The sequence below is a fragment of the Eleutherodactylus coqui genome, chromosome 1 (assembly GCF_035609145.1).
Source record: "Eleutherodactylus coqui strain aEleCoq1 chromosome 1, aEleCoq1.hap1, whole genome shotgun sequence".
In the NCBI taxonomy this organism is placed as follows: Eukaryota; Metazoa; Chordata; class Amphibia; order Anura; family Eleutherodactylidae; genus Eleutherodactylus; species Eleutherodactylus coqui.
In genome coordinates, this window is record NC_089837.1 from 474,606,779 (window position 1) to 474,622,460 (window position 15,682).

General features: G+C 44.1%; 1 protein-coding gene across 1 annotated transcript in view; it reads right to left on the bottom strand.

Annotated features, from left to right (window-relative positions):
* Window positions 1–13,887, bottom strand: part of NXPH4 (neurexophilin 4) — a 294,947-nt gene extending 281,060 nt beyond the window's left edge. The window contains exon 1 of the mRNA XM_066594037.1: window positions 13,603–13,887. Coding sequence (XP_066450134.1) covers window positions 13,603–13,656 — 54 coding nt within the window. The 5' untranslated portion in view covers window positions 13,657–13,887. The remainder of the gene's footprint in view (window positions 1–13,602) is intronic.
* Window positions 13,888–15,682: the final 1,795 nt, after the last annotated feature.

Below are 15,682 nucleotides of genomic sequence, written 5' to 3' on the forward strand. Positions count from 1 at the left end.
GGAAACAGTTGGTGGATTATTCGGTCTGGCCCTGCCTCTACCCCTGGCCACCGCACTGCCTCTTCCAACCTGCCCTGCTGCTGCACTTGCCTCACCCTCTGAAGACCTGTCCTCAGTAGGCGTAGCAAACCAGGTGGGGTCAGTCACCTCATCGTCCTGCTGCTCTTCCTCTGAATCCTCTGTGCGCTCCTCCCTCGGACTTACTCCAATTACTACTACCTGAGTGATAGACAACTGTGTCTCATCGTCATCGTCCTCCTCACCCACTGAAAGCTCTTGAGACCGTTGGCGGAAGTCCCCAGCCTCATCCCCCGGACCCCGGGAACTTTCCAAAGGTTGTGTGAGGGTATATATATATATTGCCAAATGTTTTTTATGCTTTTATACCTGTATGCAAGTTCTATTCAATTCCAAATGAGAGAAAAAACTTATATGTCGCCTTAAATCAGATATTCCTAAGGCTTTGCAAGGCGAAGACAAGATGTTTCTAGAAATTCAGAGAAGATACGGAACCAGACACAAGGTCGCGTGTACTTGGCCGTTTTCCCAGAAGCGCTGGAACAAGATAACGACTGTTCAAATATGTTGTATGATTTTCAGTATCTCAGGCCGGAAATCCTGACTTACGATATATGGTTATGAGCCCATCACCCCTTGCTGGTGATGGGACAAAGGGTATAAGATCTCATGTAATCTGTTATAAAGCACGACAGCGAGAGCCATGTCCCGTGTGAGGAATGATACCAGACCTCCATGTGGTGTTTTCTTCTTATCGCCGGCAGCGGGGCAAGTGGGGTGGGCCTGATTGGTGCTGTACTTAGAATATATTACCCTGACAGTTGGGCATCGGTCACGACAAACTCCTCCGGTGGGAGAGGAACCATTGCTGGCCATTCTGGGCAGGGGCCCGGGAACAGTTCCTGGGAGTCTGCCTGCTCCTCAGAATGTGTCATTGTAATGGAGTGAGGAGGCTGGGAGGAAGGAGGAGCAGCAGACAGAGGATTCAGAGCTGCAGCAGTGGACGGCGCAGAACTCTGGGTGGTCGATAGATTGCTGGATGCACTTTCTGCCATCCACGACAGGACCTGCTCACACTGCTCATTTTCTAATAAAGGTTTACCGCGTGGACCCATTAATTGTGAGATGAATGTGGGGACGCCAGAAACGTGCCTCTCTCCTAATCCCGCAGCAGTCGGCTGCGATACACCTGGATCAGGAGCTCGGCCTGTGCCCACACCCAGACTTGGGCCTCCACGTCCTCGGCTGCGTCCACGTCCTCTAGGCCTACCCCTACCCCTCAGCATGGTGTATTACAAGTAGTGCAGAAACAGAACGCTGTAATTAAATGTGCCGCTTATTGGCCTGTGGTTGGAGGCTGACTTCGCTTACGGAACGCACAGCAGAGGCAGGAAAGAATTTTGCGCAAGCCTGCTGTAACACTTAGCTGGCTGCGTATGAATTAGGACAACTACCCCCAGCAGAGACCCAGTACACTTGTGGACAGGAATACAGCGGTGATGTAAGAGGCAACACAGAGGCAGGAAAGAATTTTGCGCAAGCCTGCTGTAACACTTAGCTGGCTGCGTATGAATTAGGACAACTACCCCCAGCAGAGACCCAGTACACTTGTGGACAGGAATACAGCGGTGATGTAAGAGGCAACACAGAGGCAGGAAAGAATTTTGCGCAAGCCTGCTATAACACTTAGCTGGCTGCGTATGAATTAGGACAACTACCCCCAGCAGAGACCCAGTACACTTGTGGACAGGAATACAGCGGTGATGTAAGAGGCAACACAGAGGCAGGAAAGAATTTTGCGCAAGCCTGCTGTAACACTTAGCTGGCTGCGTATGAATTAGGACAACTACCCCCAGCAGAGACCCAGTACACTTGTGGACAGGAATACAGCGGTGATGTAAGAGGCAACACAGAGGCAGGAAAGAATTTTGCGCAAGCCTGCTGTAACACTTAGCTGGCTGCGTATGAATTAGGACAACTACCCCCAGCAGAGACCCAGTACACTTGTGGACAGGAATACAGTGGTGATGTAAGAGGCAACACAGAGGCAGGAAAGAATTTTGCGCAAGCCTGCTGTAACACTTAGCTGGCTGCGTATGAATTAGGATAACTACCCCCAGCAGAGACCCAGTACACTGAGGACGGTCACAGGCAGCCCAAATAGATTTTTTTTTCCCAAATGTTTTTGGAAAGGCCCACTGCCTATATACACTAAATATGTCTTCTGTCCCTGCCTCACCACTACTGGCCCTGGACAATGTAAAGTTACTGCAGGACACAATGCTCTGCACGGCCGATATACAAAAAAAAAAAAAGTGCAACACTGCAAAAAGCAGCCTCCACACTACTGCACACGGTTAGATGTCGCCCTAAGAAGGACCGTTGGGGATCTTGAAGCCTAAAATAACTCCTAACGCTCTCCCTATAGCAGCTCCGGCACCAGCAGCACTGTCCCTGAACTATGTCAGAATGCATCTGTGGCGAGCCGCGGGAGGTGCCGATTTATATACTCAGGTGACACCTGATCTCGCCAGCCACTCACTGCAGGGGGGTGGTATAGGGCATGAACGTCGCAGGGGGAAGTTGTAATGCCTTCCCTGTCTTTCTATTGGCCAGAAAAGCGCGCTAACGTCTCAGAGATGAAAGTGAAAGTAACTTGAACATCGCGTGGTACTCGTCACGAGTAACGAGCATCTCGAACACGCTAATACTCGAACGAGTATCAAGCTCGGACGAGTATGTTCGCTCATCTCTAATGCTGCACAGTCAAGCAAATTTCATGTGATTCCAATGCTGACGCTCCAACTAATATGTCCCGATGCACAACTCATTGTTCCTTAGCACGGATGGGCTATAACAGTAGATGACCAATTCACCTGCATTGCAGTCTAACAGAAAGGCAAAAAAAGCACAAAAATCGGATCACTGAGCAGACAAAAAACATCACCTGGCCAGATGAATGGGAGGGTCTGAATTTGGCAAAAGTTGAATTAATGGATGAACCCTTCCTGTCAGGTGTCAACAGGTTGGTTGGTGGTGTCAGGCTGGTGGAGGTAGAGTAATGATGTTGGGAATGTTTTTTTGGCACACGCTGGGTCTTCTGATACCTGTGGATGGGTGCCATGAAAATTAGTGTGGTGGTGAAGGGCAAAGAAGTCCAAGGCACTACTAGATGGGTGTCTGTTATAATATGGCCATTCAGTGTATGTAGGACCATGTAATACAAGGACAGCAGGATCCATTAGATTGACAGCTTCTATTTGTTAGTGACTCTGTGCTCTCACTAATAGAAATAGGTCCCGAGCAGATGACCCCCATCTAGAACATTCATAGCCACTAGAGATGAGCGAACGTACGTACTCGTTAAGGGCGATTTCGCAATCGAGCATCGCCATTTTCAAGTACCTGGCTACTCGGGTGAAAAGATTCTGGGGGGGCAGGGGGTGGCATGGTGGAGCAGGGGGTAGCAGTGGGGAACAGGGGGGAGCTCTCTCTCTCTCCCCCCCCCCCACTCCCCTCTGCAACCCCCCGCTCACCGCCGGCGCCCCCCGAATCTTTTAACCCGAGTAGTCAGGAACTCGAAAATAGCGATGCTCAATTGCGAAATCGCCATTAACAAGTACGTTCGCTCATCTCTAATAGGCACTAATAAAGCAATTGGAAGGGGTTGTATTTATGAGACTTTGATCTTGGTCACTCATTCTAATTTATGAAAGTCCCTTTAAGAGGGATAACAAATACTATTCTTGATTTTGTATTTGAATCTTCTGCTCTTGTCTTACATCACATGAGTTGTGTTATAATGGTTTCAGTAAAAGTCCATAAAATACAAGAATAGCTGTAGGACATGTTACATAACTATAGTATTGCGTTCTGCAGGGATATTAATGTTCAGTGATTCAGAATGGTTGTGACACTTTACATATATACTATAGAGATAATGTATTAAAATTACAACACTCTCCAATGCATCTCACAGAGCACGTTCTCAGTTTTCCAACGGAGTATATTACTACAGGCATCTGAAACAGCATTGTACGCTATACGCAGTCCAGTGCAAATAAAAATATGACAAATTAGAATATGCCTTAAAGGCAGACTTTATTGCATATTACGGTACTGTGCAAAAGTTTTAGGCAGGTGTGGGGAAAGAATGAAGAAGAATTGTTTTTCAAAAATAGAAGGTGTCTTGACTCCAAATTTATTCTGCAGCAGGACAACAACCCCAAACATCCTGCCAATGTTATTAAGAACTATCATCAACATAAAGAAGAACAAGGAGTCCTGGAAGTGCTGATATGGCCCCACAGAGCCCTGACCTTATCATCATCCAGTCAGTCTGGGATTATATGAAGAGACAGAAGGATTTGAGCAAGCCTCCATCCACAAAAGATCTGTACTTAGTTCTCCAAGATGTCTGCAACATCCTCCCTGCCGAGTTCCTTCAAGAACTGCATTCAAGTGTACCGTGAAGGACTGATGCTGTTTTGAAGGCAAAGGGTGATCACACCAAATATTGAGTTACTTTTCTCTTTTGTACATTTAATTAGAATTTTGTTAATTCACAAAAAAACTTATTAAAACTTCTACTTTGCAGCATTTTTTCCCATACCTGCCTAAAACTTTTGCACAATACTGTATATTGTATGTATAAAGAATTAGCAGATTTCCTAAAAGCATTATTTTAGGAGCCCCCCCAAGTATAGATTTATGGATGTAGTAGTACTATCTGACGATAAAGCAACCGGCTTGCATTTCTATACGTTGGATTATCCCCTATAACATTGTTCATCCTGCGCCTCCTGGTCCATGAATGGTCACTTATAGATACTGAGCTGTCAGAGAGAAGGAGCATGAAGAACTGCACAACTATACCAATTTATATACCATCCGGGGTCTGTAAAAAGCTTGGTGGCAACCTCTTTAGAAATTAACATCATAACTGGTTGTCATGCAAGATCTACGACTACTGTAGAGGAAGCGTCTTAATGGATTATTTGTATAAAAGACAACTCATAAAATATGTTTTTAGAATGCTTTATATTTTAAGGTAAAATGGCCTGGATTTGCTAGAATTACAGTATACAACAGTATTACAGTATGTGTAATATATAGCTGGTATAAGCCCAATGTAAGGCACCGAACAAGTTACATATTAATGAAGGAAAACGAATGTTGAGCCGTATACAGGTCCGCAACAATAAATTCAGCAAAACTGATGGTTTGTCATTTCCCAAATTTTTTGACCAATTTCTGGCTGCAGACGGTTCTACGACATGACGCACGTTCACTGTCTTTTTGATAAAGTATATTTTAGAACGGTTACAACAGCTGGATATTAATAACATCAATGATTGACTGTAGGAGACGATTCCCCAAACCCCTATATCACGGCAATAATCACGCAGTCAACACATTTCAGTGTAATATAATGCTGACTCTCCAGGCGGCACAATATGGTGGTCGCACCACAAGAGCGGAGGACCTTATTACATTACCGTTTCAATACGATTATGGTGGGAACAGAACAAGTAACAGATACCCGTAGCATACTAAGTAAGTCGTAGAGTCAAGTCACAGTGTGCAGTGTGAACATGCTGAGTCCCAGCTTCACCGAAAATCCACAACATCATTCAAGCTTCCTGCTCAACATACAAATGACATTGTCTGTCACATTCACCTTGCAGATTTCACCTTCAAGCGTGACCAATGGCTCACCCCTAAATGTATATTATGTATAGTACAACTCTTCTACATACTGATAGAAGGATAGAAACATTCAAATGATTGTTGAAGGAAATATAAAGGCACGGGAAAGGTTGTCCATATACAGGTGCTATATATATGGTATCACTAGTAATTATTAGGAAATTATAGTACCAGTGTGTCTGGTGGCGCAATACGCCACACAGCTGTGCTACATGGTACATGCATTATGATCCCCACACATCACACACACAGCTCTACTACATCTACCCTGATTCTCACACATTACATACACAACACATTACACACACAGCTCTACTGCATGCCATGCACAGCTGTAATACATCCATCTTGATTCCCATACATTACACACACAACTGTACCACATCCATCCTGACCCGACATATTACACACATACCCCATTACACGCACAGCTCTACTACATGCCACACACAGCTGCAGTGAATCCATCTTGATTCCCACACATTACAAACAGCTTTGCTACACTGTACATTCATTATGATTCCCACACATCACACACAGCTCTACTACATCCATACTGATTCCCACACATTACACCCATAGCACATTACACACATAGCTCTACTACATGCATGCTGACCCAACACATCACACACAGCACATTACAGACACAGCTCTCCTACATTATACATCCATTTACATCTATCCTGACCCCACACATCACACACACAGCACATGACACACACAGCTCTGCACATTCTAATTCACGCACATCACACACACAGCTCTACTATTCCACACATCACCAGACTCCTAGATACAGCGATCACCCCATGTCATGTTATTTCTGACTCCACCCACACAGGTGATCACATGCCGGTGATGTCATCACAAGTCCTGGTAGTAGCTGCTGTTGGTTTATCCAGTATACAGTACTTTCTACCAAACTGCACAATGGCTCCTCCCGCAGCAGTGACATCACCGCAGGTCCTTCAGCCCACTGGATCTCTTTTACCAAACTGCACAATGGCTCCTCCCACAGCAGTGACGTCACCACAGGTGCTTCAGCCCACCAGATCTCTGAGGTGACGGTCGGTCGGTGTTTCCTGTCAGGACTGCTGAGTTGTGTCTGAGATAATAACGGCTTAGTTGTATTCTCATTTTGTTATGTTTGTCTTCCCCTTTTCAAGAGCCTGAGTTTTATATATGTTGTAGGACTGTAGATGACGTCACCAGGGGGCGGAGCGATGATGTCACCGGGAGTGGAGCTTCAGAAGCACTCACATACTAACTGACACTCGGTCATTAGTAGTTTGATAGTCTTTCAACTGGATATTCTTGGGCTTACAGGTACATCTATACAGGTAGTTATTTAGTTAGAGGTGACAAATGTGGCTCCACTGCATCAACTTCTATTCCGATCTACTGTAATCTTCTAGCTAAACATTTTCCAAATTATCACATAAGAACAATATGACGTATTATCAGTCAGTACAAACTAAGGTGAAGGTTGAGTTCACAACATATTTCGCACCCAGTTTGGACGTACATTTCTATTAAAGGGGTGGTCTCGCGAAACCAAGTGGGGTTATACACTTCCGTATGGCCATATTAATGCACTTTGTAATGTACATTGTGCATTAAATATGAGCCATACAGAAGTTATTCCACTTACCTGCTCCGTTGCTAGCGTCCTCGTCTCCATGGTTCCGTCTAAATTCGCCGGCAGCTTGCTTTTTTAGACGCGCTTGCGCAGTCCGGTCTTCTCCATTCAGCACGAGCCGCTTCAGTGTGCTCCCCGCTACAGCTCTTCTGCGCATGCGCAGACGAGCTGTCACTGCTCGGGAGCGCGCTGGAGCGGCCATTCTGCACCATCCTCTGTTAGAGGAAGGTGCAGAAACTGGAGCTGCCCAGCGGAGAAGCCCAGCCACCAGCCCCGAGAAGCCTCCCAGGTAAGTGATTTGTCCGGGGGGGGGGGCTGCCGCTGCGCCGGGCTGCGCCGGGGGGGCTGCCGCTGCGCCGGGCTGCGCCGGGGGGGCTGTCGCTGCGCCGGGCTGCGCCGGGGGGGCTGTCGCTGCGCCGGGGGGGCTGCCGCTGTGATGGGGGGGCTGTCGCTAGGCCGGGGGGGCTGCCGCTAGGCCGGGGGGGGCTGCCGCTGCGATGGGGGGGCTGTCGCTAGGCCGGGGGGGCTGTCGCTAGGCCGGGGGGGCTGTCGCTAGGCCGGGGGGGCTGCCGCTAGGCCGGGGGGGGCTGCCGCTGCGATGGGGGGGCTGTCGCTAGGCCGGGGGGGCTGCCGCTAGGCCGGGGGGGGCTGCCGCTGCGATGGGGGGGCTGTCGCTAGGCCGGGGGGGCTGCCGCTAGGCCGGGGGGGGCTGCCGCTAGGCCGGGGGGGGCTGCCGCTGCGATGGGGGGGCTGTCGCTAGGCCGGGGGGGCTGTCGCTAGGCCGGGGGGGCTGCCGCTAGGCCGGGGGGGGCTGCCGCTGCGCCGCGCTGCGCCGGGGGGGCTGTCGCTAGGCCGGGGGAACTAGCGCTGGGCTCCGGAACCTAGCGCTGGGCTCCGGGGCCTTCACCTGGGCTGAGGGTCTAGCGCTGGGGAGCCGGGGGCTAGCGCCGGTTACCTGCTGTCTGGTCGGCGGCTGCGGGGCGTCTGGTCGGCGGCTGCGATGCGTCCGGTTGCCATGGAGACACAGCTGGCGGCGTCTCGGGAGCGCGCACGTCGGGCTGCAGCGAGCGACGGGGAAAGAGCCGGCGGCCATCTTGAGGAAACTTATATAAGTTGCTGAAACGCTGGAACGGTAAGTACGAACCAGCTAGAAATGTCATTTACAGGGGGGCTTAGTAATGTATGTTTAATGGGGGGGACTGGGCAAAAAAAAATTTTAACTGCTTCCTCGAGACATCTCCTTTAATACATTTATATTTGCATTCTACTCTTTGAACTTTTAGAGAGTTGCATGGTCACTTCCAATTTATGTATTGGTGGTGAAATGCGAGGCAAAATTCTGTCGCTAGACGGCGTTCTGCATGACTGCACAAGCAAGCCTCTCCTTAACCAGATCACAAGGATGGCTCTTGTCAATATTTTAAAAAATTGGTTTAATAAATGTCACATTTTTGTGATAACTATGGCGCACGACAAATACGCTTATTCCAGTTTTTCACGAAATATTGATAAAATTGTAAAAGGAGTTTAGACAACTAAGGATACATATCAGCTTTTAATTATTTTAATTAATAGAAAGCATAAATTTGGCGCATTACAAATTTAGCAGATCTAACTTTAACCATGATATGTTGTCTGTATCTTACCATAGGACTGCAATAACCCTGCAGCGTTACCTTATAATGGACAAATGATGCAGCCTAAAGAGTTTATAAAACTCAGTTGTGTTCAAGTTGTACATAGAGGAGGCACGGAAAAGGTGGAGTGGTAATATCCATATATTTTACCTTCATTTCCTTACTGTTAAGTCTAAGAAGAGCATTTATATTGTTATTTGTGTTATTTAACAATTGGTAACTAAACTGAATTGTGCTGTGCTCTTTAAAATGTATTAACCCTTTCGCTAATATAAGTGCAAGTTATTGTCCATCATTATTTATATGTTTACTTATTTTTTTGAAGAGATTATCACATAAAAAATGCCAGATATGGCATTAAAAGTCATCAAAGTAGTCATCATGGACCTTAACCCTACATAATATAGAAGCCATTGTGAAATTAACACGGACCTTAACCGTGCATCAAGTAGAGGCCATTTTGAATTACCATGGACCTTAACCTACATGCCAAAGAAGTAGCCATTTTGAATTAGCATGGACCTTAATCCTACATGGCGCAAAATAATCCTTTGTGACTTAACACAGACCTTAACCCTAAGAAGCCATTTGGAATTAGCATTGACCTTGAACCTACATGCCGCAGAATAATCCATTTTGAAAAAACATGAACATTAACCCTATTAAATAGAAACCATTTGGAATAAACAGGAACCTTAACGAAAAAGAGATGTTTATGCTGAAGACAATGAAGACTCTATTTCCAGTCTACCCTGGTACCGCTATAAGATCATATCCATCCATTTCAATCCGGGCTAAACTTTACGATCACACCCATCAAAGTCTACCCTGGCACCAACATAGGTTCATGCCTTTAACCATCATTCAAACTGCTAGACTTGATAAGACACAAGAACTGTCTGTATTACATGTCCCACTTGTGAATGTATTTATTGTATGCAAATGTTTTTTCTCAAAAAATACATCAAGAGGAATGTAAACGCCATTCTTAAAGAAAGAAGATGCCTCCCGAGTACTGGAAAACCTGAGAAACCATTTAAGATCTTTGAAAGGTTATACTTGAAATACTGTTAATAAATCGCTATATTTCCAAGAAAGGAGTCATATTACCTTATTTTCTAAACACGTTTTCTTTAATCTGCTTCTATTAACTTTAAGGTGCAATAAAGAACATATGAAGAAATGCAAAGCACATCCAATACATCCATCCAACAGCTCATGGACTACTTTTTTGAACTACCCAAAAAAAACTATAGCGCACAAAATCCTTGACCTAACATTAAGAGACATAGTCAATATCGCAACCGTAAATATGAAACGGGAGAGCGGGGAATAGATTAAGTAGACGAATGACAAAGTGGGGTTAATAGGACTGGGGGGAGTTTTAGGGTTTTCAGGGTTCAGTGATTGGTCACTCCATGTAGTATGTAAAAAACGAATTACACGTCTCCTCTGGTATCATGGTGTCTTTCAATGCCGTCCAATCATACCAGGTATTTACACATTTCTCTTGTTGCCCGGTGTCCGAGCCCGGCTTTAATTAACCTACATTTGTTCAGATTTATAATTGCGTTGTTATTACTATATATCGGAAATTCTCGATAGGATATTCAGATACCTGCCCATAGAGTACAAGGGGGACAATGGTAATGTAAGTTGATTCTACGTGACTTTATAGGGTAATTTATTGAGCATGAACTTATTTTTCACAAGAAAATTAAAGATTTTATTCACGATTCTCTCCAAGATTTTTTTCTTTTCTTCATACTCCATATATATATATAGCTCCATAGCACTCCATCACTTCATAAGAAAAGCACATTTATGTCTATCAACTACAATGGGCGAAAAAATATTTGAAAATCCATTTGGTTTGATCTATTATCTTTACTTATGTTCCGAAAACAATTCCTGGTGGAACTATTCTCTTCTTCGTATACAACTGATGCAAACTAATGGCATCTATGAAGAACGGGATACGTAGGATGGACAACACCATGTACGAGCAGCAGAAGAAATATATGGTCAGCAACATGTATGGTGGACATAAAATGGATGAAATACGGCCGTGACATGAAGTATATGAAGGACATGCACACTAGCGGCCATTGCTGATGCAGTAGAAGACCCAGAATCACTAATAGGCTTCATATCAATGGACTTAAATAATTACTTATAGTCCAAGCACAATTTCACCATTCAGTTTGTGCAGTAGACATAACCAGTACTAAATTGTCATCACAGTAATACAATTGTGTCGGATCTTAAAAGTAAGTTATTTGCAGATTCGGATTAGAATGAAGGACCGCCCCAAGAGCTGACGATCTATGGGAGATTAATGTATTATATGGATATAACACTAGTCCAGACAAATTATGGTAAGAAATACAGTAAATAACATAAAAAAGGTAAGGTTGGTGTATCCTAGCAGCAATGATGCCATTTGTAACCTGTGGATCTAGGACAATAGATCTATAGAAAGATAATGGCTGTTAATGATGTGCCTATTATTACAGCAGAATCCAAGCATGTAGCAGCAGAAGACAGCGTACGCACAGCCTCTGAGAAATCCTATTAATTTATAATTTATATTCACTGAGAATATAAATTATTTTCATGATAGTTATACTGATGCCGCTCCTGAAATGAGGGCTGATTTAATATCATGAGAGCTGCGTACTTGACGTAAACCCAGATATACTGTGTGGCTATGTACCATGTCCAATGCACTTTTAGGACTGGCAATATGTTTGACGGATGAGCGTTGGACCTCATACACTGTGAATGAAATGAATAAGTGATCATATACTATGGATCTATAGAGCCAACCATGACAATTATAACATACAGTAAATATATATATATATATGGCAATATGTATTGCAGAAATGTATAGTAACCCCAGTATAAAATTGATACTATATAACAAGTGCCAATTCATATGTATCCCATTTAATTATGGTGAAACTCAACTGAACTCTCAATTGTAAGTGCAGTTAACTCCTCCATCCCATTGCCAAGCCTTAGCACATTCTTAGGAGTTGGGGCAGCTGACATATGGAGAGCTACCGTACTTGACAGAGTCTTCATACTGGTTGGGAACGGTTGACTTTCTACCAAAACTAAGCAGGGTTAAACAAAATAAATTAAAAATAATTAACCCTACGAGGCTGCGGCTTTGTATGTCAGGTTAAAGAAAATCAACTCCAGCTCACCAATGTAATGGTCCATCCCTCAGCTTCATGTGACTTGGGAGAAGCAGGATTTGGGGGTACCCTACACTCACATCTGAATGAGCAGAGTTTTAATATTTAGACTATATTTTGATCATTTATGGATGATGAAATCTCAATAACCTTGAAAACTGTAAAGCTAATGGTCAATCCACAGCGATCAGAACAAACTTCATATGACACAATGAGCTCTGGGTACAAAGACACCTTTTATACAATATACAGTCTCCAGTCATTTGTGCCCCGTGGGCCTTCAAAGTGTTTGATCTACCATATTTTCATGCCAAGGAGTTAATAAGTATCTTATCAGAATGCATGTCCAGTATCAGGTGGTACCCAGTTACTATGAATAATTCACTCATTATAATAGGACACAAGGTACAGTTTTAACTCTTTATTCCCAAGGGATTGCGGATTAGTTTTAGCAGACATTTCTTTGATTCGCCACAGACTTTGGCTTAGAATGGACTACTATGTAACAGTAGCACTTTTACTTTACCAATTTTTTTGGATGCATACCATATATTACACTGCAAAAATGAGCATGTGCAATGAGTAATACATTACAATAATGATAATGGAGACCTAACAAGCCATAGGAAAGCACCTGCAACTCTCATATGTGGCAAAAAGAGGTCTATTCAGAGTAATAGAGAGAGAAAAAAATAACGAAATTTGCAGCAATGTGCAACTTTGAACATAAAAGAGTTAAAGGGCATGAAAACAACAGTGGGAAGCAGTGCTGCTATATATATATATATATATATATATATATATATATATATATATGTGTGTGTAGGTTCAGATCAAGTAGTGTCATGGGGCAGACATTTTTTAGACATCCTGTCACTAATCTCATTTAAGACCACTAGTCAGACTCACTTGCATATAAGTGCATAGGTAAAAGATGAGACTTTAGTTGCGCTGTTGCTTTAATAGGGCTTCAGGTATAGGAGCACAGCTTGCTAAAAAAGTGCACTTCTCTGCCCTGTAGGGTCTGCAGGGTCAGCAGAGTAGTCACAAACTAGCTGAATATTCCCCTCTTATACATTGAACTAGCAAACAAGTACTACAGTACATCCCATGCCAATAAGCCTGAGCTCATGTACCCAGAGCTGAGTGTTTAGTCTCAGCAGCAGCCCACACACTGAAGACTTCCAGGCAGGAGGCTGCATCCCCCACCTACTTCTTTCCTGCTTTTGCTCCTAGTTTTCTTCTCCAACAAGTTTGGAGCTGTTACATTATTTCATGCATTTAGAAAAACAAGGTGATCGCCGTCTGTTTCCCACACTCTATTAACCCTTCCATCACTGCATCTTCCATACTTTCTCTATCACCACCACCTACAGAAAGTCTTCCTTACCTTGGGAAGAATCCACTGGCAGAAGATAGCAAAAGCCAAGCAGAGGAGATCCATTCTTCTCACAACAAGGACCTGCTCTCCACTTAAGGAATAGATGCAAACAGGGTCTTCCTAGCTCAGGGAACAGTGACCTGTCCAGTGTGTTTGGATTGTTGGATCTAAAGCAGGTATAAAACCTTCCCCCATTGAATCAGCCACTTTCTGTCTATGGTGAAGGTAAGAATTAGGACAGTGAAAAGGTAAGGTGTTGGAGTTTTTAGTTGTTTTTTTTTTTTTGGACAAGAAAGAAAGGTAACAAGGGAAGTATAAGATTCTCCACTTGCTTTGAGGATGTGGAAATGTGATGTGTTACAGGAGAAAGTCCACGGAACGAGTTTCAAGGTCCATTGCCACCCCCAGCCCCTCCAGTGGTGAGCAGGAGAGACCCCCTCCTTCTATCATTGCATATTCCTCCAATCCTCCTCTGCCTGGCACTGGCTTATCCAAGCCCCCTGCTCCCTCCCATCTCTGTATTGTCTGAGTAGTACTGAACATTTGTGGACTCAGTCAGCCAGAAAACACCCTGCTCTCTGTACCTGGAGCAGCTACTGTATGATGGAAATAGGGAGAATAGGAGCTGAGACGATCGTTAAGGAGCAGAACATCTGACACCAGCAGCAGTCATCATAGCATCACACATGGAGAAGAAGACTGGCATGCACACCTGCTTCTCATCTGTGACACATGGAGCAACATATATGTAACATGTACACGTATGGATGTGTACAGATAGATTTTTCTTTAACTTGACTAATTAATGAGATGTGATATGGGGAGGGGGGGGGTAATTACACTTTACATTGCTTTTGTTGTGTTAAGAGAACAATAGCTTTGGAATGGGTTAACAGAAGATGCCTTTCTGCTACAGCTAACATTTTGTGCATCTGTAAATGTGTATTATACTAAAGGATTGGCATTGCAATACTTTAGCCACAGGCTGTGGTCTTTGCAATGAAGTTGTCCTGCCAGCTTTTCATTGCCTGTTGCATTAGCATTTCCCCCCTTTGTGTTAAGTCACCGCATTAACCATACTATCTGCACATTAGGAAAGTAATAGCATAGAAATAAGTTTAGCTCCAGGCATGAATCCTATCGATCTTGAACCCAATCTGTTCGTTCCTGATACAAATGTAACAAAATGTATCAGATGACTGAATCACACAGCCTGCAATACTGGATAATGTGTATCAGAGGACATCCAGCTGTCTACATAGTACAGGCACAAGTCCTCCCCAGCACCGAACTGTCCCTACAGGGGATTCCAACACAGCACAATCTTTATTATGACACATGGCTCAGACAAGAGGCAAATGTTCATCTATTACAGAGTCAATGAGATTTGTCTATAGGTTTCACTACTAGCAAAAGACAGTCTTCATTTCTGGAAATAATGAGGTTTATTCTCCCTCCAGGAAATAAGAAGAATCTACTGTTGATCCCTGGAATAATATTTTAGGATGTGATTCCCTGATCCCCATCCAGGGCAGAGAGGATAAATTAATGTGACTCTGTCAGCTCAGACCAATTAGATTGCACTGTACCTTCTGCATAATAAATCCAGCATTGCACAATGCTCATGTTATTAAGCAGAAAGGCAGCTTCTCTGTGCTCAGGACATTAGAGTCCTCCTGATGAATACACATCTCAAGTAATTATGAAGGCAAATGAGTCAATTCACCTCCCATGAAAGAGTCAGTGTGATTACAGCACCAGAGACAAGGAATGATATTATTGGATCTATTGTATCCTTGTTATCCCCCTGATCACATTGTCATTGATTTAAAAGCTTTTTTCTGTTCCAGACCCTGATGTTAATGGCGAAAAAGTGAAAATATTATAGATTGTTAACACTTGAGGATCTGATCTGTCATCCTGTACAAGTAATGGGATATGTGCTATGTGCAGCTGGACATTACACTTACAGGACATTAGCGTTGTAATGAATTGTATCAATCCCAGCACTTTCGATACATTTGTAGCCGTGCCCTGCAAGCTAGCAAGGGTTATAGCTACAAAACCTCAATTGGTTTTGCAGAATGTC